The following is a 10357-nucleotide window of genomic DNA, read 5'->3' on the forward strand; positions in this document are numbered from 1 at the left end:
TGTGTAACTCTTGGTGGTTCCTATGTTGAGAAAGACTAATACCTATGCCAAGTTTCATTCCACTAGGTCCATCGGAAGTGGGTCAGAGGAAATCTTTAATGAACACCCCTCGTATTATCTCTTACTGGTATCGATAGAAGCTTTGGCTTTCTTTGATGAAGTTTATGTGTGGTTGCTCGAGTAGCTACTCTTTCATCAATGGGACTCCTCGGCTCGCACATCCGGTCGATTAATAAAAGGACATAATAGAGGCCAGGTAAGCACGCAGGTTTTTCAAACTGTCCATGCTTTTCCTTTTGTAAGCACATCCTTTATATGGAAACTCATTACCATCCCTTGTTCTTTCTTAACGAAGGTCGAACGACTAATTGGTTCATTGCATAAAACAGAAGGTCGTGTCCTTAACCCTTTTGACTCCTGACGTCATGCATAACTTTGCCTGGAATTCCTTCTCATGGCTGTCAAAAAAAGTTCTCCCAAGACATCATCGTTCGAGTCTAAATGGGTTCCAAATAACATTGACTTCATGTTTAGGAACAGATGGAAGTCTGATGGAGACGGGAATAAGGTGGGTGTTGAAGGAGTTCCTTGCCACACCCATGCAATGTAGCCATGGACCGACTGATTTGTCCACAGGCCCACTGCCCTGATAGAAGAGCACAAGTTTTCTCCACTTCCCAGGTCTCTTGGTCTTAATTTCATTCCGTAATTGCCTCAATACTGACTGAGTATGGTCTTACACCGCTTTTAGAAATATTCCAGCAATATCACGACGGGGGACACCCGAAATGTGTTTCACACATTGTACCCATGTGGGGAATCGACCCCAGGTCTTCTGCGTGATGAGCGAACGCTTTAAGCACAAGACTCCCCGACCGCCCTAATTTCCTCAACAGATCCATACAGTATAGCTTCCCTATTGCATCCGAAAAGGAACACTATCGGATTTGACAGCGGTCGTTAGCAGAATGCTTTTGGTTAGTCTGACTCGAAGTCTTGACAATACAGCATAAAATCAACAGCATTTAGCAACTAGTATTCATAAGCATCAGAATATGTGTTATCCAAAGTGGGAGACGTGTATACTTGTAAAAGTTATCGCAAATAAATGGGCAGTTGTCAGGTATGGTCTCTGAACACGCTGAAGATGTCTTACATCTTGCTCCTCCGCCAACCAGATCCCAGAAACCTTGGCAACTGTGTGGTAGCCAAGACACACATATCGGGATCTGGTAATGGTATATGTTAATAAAATATATAAATTAATATTGTTGTTTAAGTTCCAATCAGCCACAGAAGAATTCCTTACTGTTGACATTGTCACACATTTTTGTAGACACATCTCTGCAGGGTTTGGGTGTGCATCTGGAGGATCAGACAGCATTAGTGCTGTGGTCTGGCACACAGTGAATGTGACAGATCAACAATCTAGAGTTGGAGGCGCTTATACTTGCGATAACGCATTTGCAGGAGCATCTCCACAACCCCAAACTAGCCATTTCCACCAGCAACATGACGGTGGTCTGGTGCCTGCGAAATCAGGGGACAACTCCTTCACAAGCAGATTTTTCAGCCTGGTATATCCACTGGGTCTTCACTTCCTAGTCCAGCACATACCGGGTTGTTGGAAAGTGCTGGTAGATGCCCTGACCAGAGATGCCCAGACAGAGTGGAGCCCACGGAGTGGAAGTTCCACCCAGAGGCATTCAATCTCTTATGTCAGAACCCAGGTCAGGTCAACACAACATCGACCTATTCGCCACTCGCCAAAACTGCCAGATCCAAGCGTATGTCTTGCTGATACTGGATCCACAGGCATGGGTGTCAATGCGCTGAGCATCCCTTTGAGAGGGGTAAATAGCATACGCTCTTCCACCCCTACTACTTTTTCCAAAGGTGATGCAAAAGATAAGCGATCCACTACCTCTACTGGGGTGGCCCAGCCTATTCATGCACCCACACAGCAGGGGACCACAGCCCAGGCCAGACAGGTTTCATCTGCATGCTTGGTTCATTTACAAAGGTCCCTGGGCAAAGGCTATGGCGCATAGACCCTCGACTCCAGGCCTTTACAGTGATGAGTGGCAATCATTTGAGACTTGTCAGGAAGAGGCTCAAGGTCTCACTAAAACAAGTCTTGGCCGAGTATCTCCTATACCTGAGTACCAAACGACTCTTGAAGGGGAGCACCATTACCACATATTTGGTGGCTTTATTTCAGTGTTGGCAGTCCAAGAAAATGGTTAAATGACCACGATACCGGAACTGCAAGTTCTACTACGCTCATGTCATCTTGAGGATCAGAAGGCCAAATTTCGTCCCCCTGTGTGGGATTTGAATGTGGTGCTTCGATGATTGCATGGAACCTCCATGCAAGATCATTCAATAAGCTCACTATGAATTTACATATTTCTCTTGGCACTAGCCACAGCTGCAAGAGTGAGTGAGATTCATGCCCTCCACACCACTCGTGTACGCTTTGACCGTAGTACGCACAGAGCGGTTCACCTCGGGTTTTGCTGGAATTTTATAGCAATAAACAGCTTCCATGACAACACGACTGTTGTTTCACAATCCCACCCTTATCACCAATTGTGGGCGTGCACTACGAGTTTTTCATCCGCCGCTCCAGGACTAGACTGGTACCCCAAAACAGTCATTTATTCCCGTTTCACAGACGTCTACGCCCGAAGCCAGCCGCAATACCATTTCTCTATGGCTGCATGCTGTCCTTCAGGCTTATGAGGTTCCTAATCCTCGAGCCACCGAGAGCTAATAACCCCTACGTTGCCTCCCCGATGGCTCTACAAGGTAATCGTTCAGTAATTACAGTCAGGGAAGAATGTTTTGGGCGGTCTTCCATTTTACGCAATCATGGCTTTGTAATCCAGGTTCTAAACCCTAGCGCATAACATTGCCTCTTACTGTTTGTTTCGCGAACGTACTCATATTCTGGCGCCTCCTTACCGTGGACAGGATTGGTTGATCTACGCTGAAGAATTGCGCTTACACGACTGCAAGTGGTGAGAGTGTTTACTGTGTACACATCTGAAGATACCCTGGATACTGTCGGATACAAATGCATAAAAGAGTAATGCAGGATAAGTTAAAAAATCAAATAAAATCTAGATTTATTTTTTATATTTGTACGCTCATCCTGCATTACTATGTCCAAAGGCCCGCCCGTCTCAGACCTGCCTCCCCACGATAACTTCAGACATTTTAAGTGTGACGAACAGTAATGTGAATGTTCCGTGACCTCACCACTTCCGGTATGACGTGTCAGCTGATGATTTGGGGTCCTGCATCTAGAATGGATCAAACTTTGTCTTCTCAAAAACTGGACCTATCACAGCTTCGTTTCCGTTAAAAGTGATCAGTAAATGCAGGATAAGTTTACAAATATATAAAAATATCCAGATTTTTATAGGTATAACTCTCTTGAGTGAGGTGTCAATAACGACATTAAAAAACGGGTAGCTTTCTAATGGGATAAAGACATGTGGATTCTGAGTATAGCTAAGGTTTTACAGCTTTTTAAATCAGCCACATTGCCTTATTCTCCTTATGTCAATTACGTAATAGCTCATCTGACTGACGTGTCTAATTAAAACAGTTTCTTGGCTATCACAAGGGCTATCTGATGATGCAAAAAAAGTATTCTGATTATTGATAAGAAAGTTCCAGCTTTGCAAAACAATGTATGAATTTCCATATTCTTTGTCGCAAAGTGTAATTTTCAGTTTCAGCATCACGGAAATATGAACTAAACGTCTATGTCCTTTAGTTTAGATGGCGAAGCATACTGGTTGAAGTGCTATAACAACATAGTTCTCAATAAATTAAATTTAGGTAAAACGACATCACATTTGCAAAACAGACTCGACCAAATATTTACATAGTCCAGATGACCCTTTTATCAGCTTTCAAACAAAAAATAACATGCATAAATGCAACAGATGACAAAGCAATAACACATGCGACCGCCAGTGGAAGAATAATGACTAAATTCGAACGATTACATATCAGGTGACCCAGATCTCTTTATCGCAGGGCTTATCTGGCTTCCTTGTTGACTTGATTGAGACAACTGACGCCTCCCTCCACACAAGAGCGCAATACGCAAGCTGAAAAGGGGATACACTTCTCAGAACAATCCTCAAAGGATGAGTGCTGCACGTAAGTCTAGTTTTATTGTCATTAGTCGTAGATGTAGCAAAATACAGTCATGTCTTCGTGTCTTACAGCGACACAATACACTCATATAATGTTTGATGTTATTATTATAGGCTCCTGAAATGCAAGCTATGGTCGTGGTGCTCGTCATGACCCTAAAGTAACTGCTTCAGCAGCTAAACCGACCGCACACAAATCGTCAATGCTAGAGAATACCTCTCGATTTTCAATTGGGCGTAAAAATCAAAATATCGGTGAAAATGAATGCATAAAAAAATGTTTACTCCAATTTTGATTATTTTGCCAAAACTTACTTATTCCTTTTACAAGATATGCTTTCAGGAAAGATGATGTAAATGTATACTTCTAAGAAGAACCCGTGGAGATCCGGGGTAGAAAAGGCGTTCAGCAACCCAATCCCAGGCTTGTGATAATAGGCGGCTAACGGGATCGGGTGGTCAGGCTCGCTGACTTGGTTGATGCATGTCATATCGTATCCCAATTGCGTGGATCGATGCTCATGATGTCAGGACCGCCTCCGTGGTCTAATGGTAGAGCGTCCGACCGGAGAGCGGAAGGTCCGGGGTTCGATCACCGACCGCGTCATACCAAAAGACGTTAAAAGATGGTACTTGTTGTTGCCCTGTCTGGCGCTTGGCATTAAGGGGCTAAAACAAGGAGTGGTCGGCTCGGAGTCAGTATACTGTGTCTGAGTGGGGTATTCATGGTATCTCAGTGAGCTAGCACTATAAATCGGCATCAGTACGGACTAGTACAAGCAGCCACACACATACCTACACGTGCATGTACGTCGCTATATAATTGCAATAATCTTGGACGCGACGTTAAACCCCATTTCACCTTACCTCATGATGTCAGTCACTGGATTGTCTGGTCCAGACTCGAATATTTACAGACCGCCCTCATAAAGCTGGAATATTGCTGATTGCGGCGTTTAACAACAAACAAACAAACTTCCAAGAAGAGTAAGTGGTGGGTACTTGTCTAGCTGACAGATAGATGTGTATGTAACTCACGAATCTGAAGTTGTGTCTTTTGTTGATGTCCGTAATGGTTATCAGTAAAATATAATGGTAGACTGTTCCCTCGTAAATATACATATGTTGGACCTCAGTAAATGACCTATAATATGTTGTGTGGATTACAGAGCCATGGTACTATATATGTATTATATGAAACACGGTTTTGTTTCTGCGTAGAGGGTCAAAGCGTAGTCTACGTCTCCAATGAAGTTACCTTGTCTGCCGCCGAGCTAGGTAAGACCAAACTGTGGTATGCATCACCGCTATTGTTATTCTAGTACGGGACCGCCTCCGTGGTCTAGTGGTAGAGCGTCTGCCCGGAGAGCGAAAGGTCCGGGGTTCGATTCCCGGCCGCGTCATACCAAAAGACGTTAAAAGATGGTACTTGCCTGGCGCTCGGCATTAAGGGGCAAAAACAAGGACTGGTCGGCTCGGAGTTAGTATACTGTGTCTGCGTGGGGTATTTAAGTTAAACTTCGGCATGATATCTCAGTGGGCTAGCGCTATATAAATCGGCATCAGTCCGGACTAGTACAAGCAGCCACACACACTCTTTATAAGTGAAATAATCTTGGACGCGACGTTAAACCCCATTTCACCTCACCTATTCAAGAACGGGTGTTATTTGTGGTCACATTGCAGTGTACAGTCTAACTTCCTTCATGTTTGATTTGAGCTATCATACTATCACTGAGTTCCCCTGAGTGTCACATTGCCTGAATTGTCTTCACGATTGTTGCAGGAAAGTTGTAACAATGATATTGATTGATGAAAGAGTGTTGTTTCAGAAAACGGGGGGGGGGGGGTATTGCTCTGTGAGGGCCCGGTGCGCGAATACGGCATTATTTCCTTGTCTATGGTATAAAAAATGTCTACTAGAATTATTAACGCCTATAATATACGGTATTCTGGATCTTAGTGCTATTTCCCGTTCAAGTTTGTAGATAAATGAGATGTTTGTTTTAATTTGAAAGATAAGGTAACTGTCGTTAATAAGGCAGTTATAAGAAATGAATGCTATTGTGGTTATTTCATGTCATTTGCGGTTGCTTCCATCAGTTGTGCAAGCTAAATGTTACTCGCTGGTGAGATTTTATAAATAGTTACAACTATACATTTAAGGTATATCGACGAAGACACCTCAGTTTTCAAGAAACGGTTGGTGTATTGTCAATACGCCGAGGAAAGTGCGTGCCACAACAGGAAATTACGACTGAATAGGAATTTAGAGTGTCTTGCTTCGACGGTATGTGTCTCACATGCAACTACCCCTTCTTCTACAGGTGCCCGGACCGGCCAAGTAGTTGGGACGATCTCGAGTGAAGTCACCATAACAGGTTTGTTGGTTTGTTGTTTAACGCCGCACTCAGCAATATTCCAGCTATATGGCGGTCATCATAACGGGACACGGTGAGTATGCTGGCGTTCTTTAAGTATGAGAAAGGCTAAACATGGTAACATTGCACTGAGTGAGTGCCGATGGTTTAACGCGGCGTTGAGCAATATTCCAGCTGTCAAAGCATTGTGATTTGAAATCAAACGTCAACGTGACGTTCTTATTTGTTTCCTAGATTCGTAGATTCGCAGAGTTGTAATATGTATTCAGAATCTTAATACAATTCTATACTTTGTACACAGGTGAAACAACAACACCCAGAAGAAACAGCGAGGACTACAGCTATGAAATCCCCTTGAAAAGTACTGGGTGACATTTGTTCCTATATAATGAATACTAATTTCTTTGTGGATGTAGCTGGTAATATGACGTAGTGATTGTGGATGGGATGAAATAAATTATTGAAATTTGGATTTTGCATTTTTCCCATCAGTATTCCCTGTTGGCATATAATTTAAAGTCAACCTTGTCGTAACAGAAAAACAATTAAGACAAAAGGCCAGTAATGGTTGTCCTGGGTTGGATGGAGGTTTAGAGAGAAATTACATATGAAAGTATTCGTATTTGTACTTAACTGATCAATTGGCGTAAGAAACGTCAACATGTGTTTTGAACATACCAATGGTGTAATGTTAATGTTATCGATCAATTCGATAGGTCATTAGTTCCAACTCAGTTCCCAAGACACTGGAAGATTAAATTTAAATACAATCACATACACAACATTTGGGTAAACTGACACGTGTATTTTGTTTACAGAGAAAATTTGTATCTGGGTGACTTCTCTCGTATTTGGATCTTTTCCGGTTGCTATGATCGTTTTTGGTAAGCCGGTATCATGCTTTTGCCGTACTGTCACGTCATTAAGGGAAGCGAATTAATTGAATCGTCTCTTAAATGATCTTTTACTTTTCCTTAGATAGTAAATGTATGGCAATTAAAGACCCACTGAGAAGTTGGTCTTAATACCAACTGACACTTATGTCTATGTTCATTATAATCGAAGAAAAAGAGGAAAATGAAAATATATATTGCATTTATACATTAAACATACAAATTGTACCATGTTTCCTTGACTACACGTGTTATGTACCAGGTATCCTTGACTACAACCAGTGTCCGAACAACACCAATCTTGGCATCTACATGGTAACCCAGGGCGCCACCTCTGTCGCCATCCCTATCTTGTGTTCCCTGTGGTACTACTGTCAGTGTGTGCCAAAGAGCCTCCTGCTGGCCTGCTGTAGTTTAATTGGTTTGTTCAACATTGGATGGGGAATTCAAGGTAATGGAAACATAGTCGACAATAACAAGTCATGTTGTGCTTCTATATTTCTTCGAAAGTATAGTGGGTAAACGTCCGCGTTGATTCAGATTTTATGTTAATACAACAAATAAGAAAGAAGATTTACTATTTAATACGAGAAGGAGTTCAAAGTAGCAACGTTCTGGTCCACAAAGTTCCATCTCAGCCATATATGAAACGAAAGCTAAACCCGGTACCTTCTAACGACCCACAAATATTCAACAAGCTCTTATCTCATGTTTAGACGTCTGACTACTGATCAGGCGCTTGTCAGTTCCAGTCAATAATATAAAAGTTTCATTTCTAGTCCTTGATTAATCAAACATTGGACATTTGAAACATGAAGTCCAAAGTCTGCTTATCTACTCATCAGGAGTGATTGAGTTGGCTGTAACGCCGCTTTTGACAGTATAAAAGTGAGATCGCGGCATGTCAGCTTAATGTGGGAGGAAAGCCCGAGGTGATGCAGACATTTACAGGTCTAACCAGGAAAGAGTAGTACTTCATAGTCGGCGAACACTTGTTATCATTACTATTTGACAGTGATTCATAAATCACACAGTAAATAGGTTCTGTTCTAATTTGACCGCTGACCTCAATTATGGTGGCCTGTCAAGATCTTTTTCTGATGGTGGCCTATACACCCCGTATTTTAGTAGACTTAATATCTGCTTCAGCTTAAGTTGGTTATTTATCTATCAACTTTAATCTGTGATTAATGCTATCGTTTTACTAACCTTTCTTTGACAACTATTTAATTCTTTTAAATGCTCTCGTTGCTGGAAGATTGCTAATGCGGCGTCAAGGTTTTTTTTCTTACGTGCTTGTACTACATTAATTTTATTACTTTCCGGAGAATCAGAACTGCTTCTAGATCTACTCCTGTTTAGTGTCTTATATCCACTGCATCCATCAATACATTTGATGAATGTAATACAAAGAAGTGTTTCATTTGTTATAATAAATTAAGGACGTGCAAATTTTCTTGTAGAAAGACTGATCATATTTCATAAACATCTAAACTGTCCAAGTGAACGTATGTGAAAGTTAACATTACCCTGTCGATCGATATGTTTTTGACAGCTTTTTACATGTCGATTCCAATATTGAAACAATATGTGCATCCAGAAATCTGAACGTAAAAGAACTTAGTGTGAAACCAACAAACAGCCAACAAGTGGTATACAACCAACAAGTGTATTACAATATTCACTCACTTTACAAATATATACAAATAACTTCATAGCAATTATCATTGCAATAAACAATAGAGTGGTAGTACAGTTTTCAATGGCAATAAAAAATACGACGGCAGTGGTCAGTATCAAATACAAAATACAGCGGTGATAGCAATTGTCAGTGATAATGATATTTATTCACCAAGCGGCGACAGTTGTCAAGCCTCCGTGATGATCTAGGCAGGGAATCAGGGATGATCAGCCATCCTCACACGAAAGCTGATCTTCACATGGTGAAAATGCGCTATTGTCCCCTTATATAGTCTGACCAGATACTGGAAGGTTCCATCGATGCCAAGTCCATCGGAACGTGAACATTAAAGACATTTCCAAAACATTCTATCACCGCGGTAACTGGAAGTTTACAAACCACACCTTCATCTAAATATAGTAACTTTCTGTATTGGTTTCATTATTTTGTAATTGCAGTAAGAAAAGCATAATCAGTAGACAAGTTGTACATGTCATTGACATATATGTTTTCTTGTTCAGGTTCTCTGTGGATTTTCCAATCCACCTGCACGAACACCAACTTATACACCCATGCTTTTGACTTCACTATTCCCATGTGGATCCTCTTCGCCATCCTGGTTGTCATTGGGTGGTGTAATCGCGACGATGACAAAGTTGAAGTCGTAGTCACAGTGAGGGGAGTGTGAACATCTTTGCTGTCAGAAATACGATGTTTCTCCTCATTATCAGAACAGAACAGAACAGGACTTTATTTTTCACAGGGCGAGTGCATTGGCATATGACGTACAAGCAGTACTTTACTTTGAGGAGGACAGAGGTTACCCCGGAAGGTTTTACAATTATCTATAATATGACTATTGATTCATCAGTAGAAAGTATCTTTAAATATTATGACACAAATAACCAGTGTTTGCAAATAAAAGTGTGATCTATGTTTCCATATATTTGTTTGAAGACTATAAATTAAGAAGTATAAATTAAATACACACAAGATACCGTTAGTATGAGTTTCATTTTAAATTGTATGGCGAGAGCGTTGTCGAGGAGATTTTGACCTATGAATGACTCCCTTGAACAAGTCAAAATTCGTTTCATCTGAAAGTGAAATATATGACTGATAAGACGATGATCCTCCATCTTCCCGAGGCAAGGGAGTTAACTGACTATAAAAGTCCAGTTTCCACCCTTGCCAAACTAGGCTGGTATTAAGGAGTTACATTTTGGC

At 41.4% G+C, this 10357-nt stretch overlaps 1 protein-coding gene across 1 annotated transcript; it reads left to right on the top strand.

The window, feature by feature from the left end:
* The first annotated feature begins 4044 nt into the window (after positions 1–4044).
* LOC125374060 lies at positions 4045–10127 on the top strand. The gene is made up of 7 exons (XM_048384808.1): positions 4045–4179; positions 5397–5453; positions 6503–6556; positions 6858–6917; positions 7375–7440; positions 7712–7900; positions 9652–10127. The coding sequence occupies exons 1-7, from the start codon at positions 4167–4169 to the stop codon at positions 9816–9818; spliced, it is 606 nt and encodes a 201-aa protein (XP_048240765.1). The 5' UTR covers positions 4045–4166; the 3' UTR covers positions 9819–10127.
* Positions 10128–10357: the final 230 nt, after the last annotated feature.

Source organism: Haliotis rufescens, unplaced genomic scaffold, assembly GCF_023055435.1.
Source record: "Haliotis rufescens isolate VD_foot unplaced genomic scaffold, xgHalRufe1.0.p SCAF_50, whole genome shotgun sequence".
NCBI lineage: Eukaryota > Metazoa > Mollusca > Gastropoda > Lepetellida > Haliotidae > Haliotis > Haliotis rufescens.

Excerpts from the sequence above, each read along its gene's own strand:
- LOC125374060 (XM_048384808.1), top strand. Across the intron at positions 7,441-7,711 it reads GGTTGCTATGATCGTTTTTG|GTATCCTTGACTACAACCAG; the intron begins GTAAGCCGGTAT and ends GTTATGTACCAG. Across the intron at positions 7,901-9,651 it reads CATTGGATGGGGAATTCAAG|GTTCTCTGTGGATTTTCCAA; the intron begins GTAATGGAAACA and ends TTTCTTGTTCAG.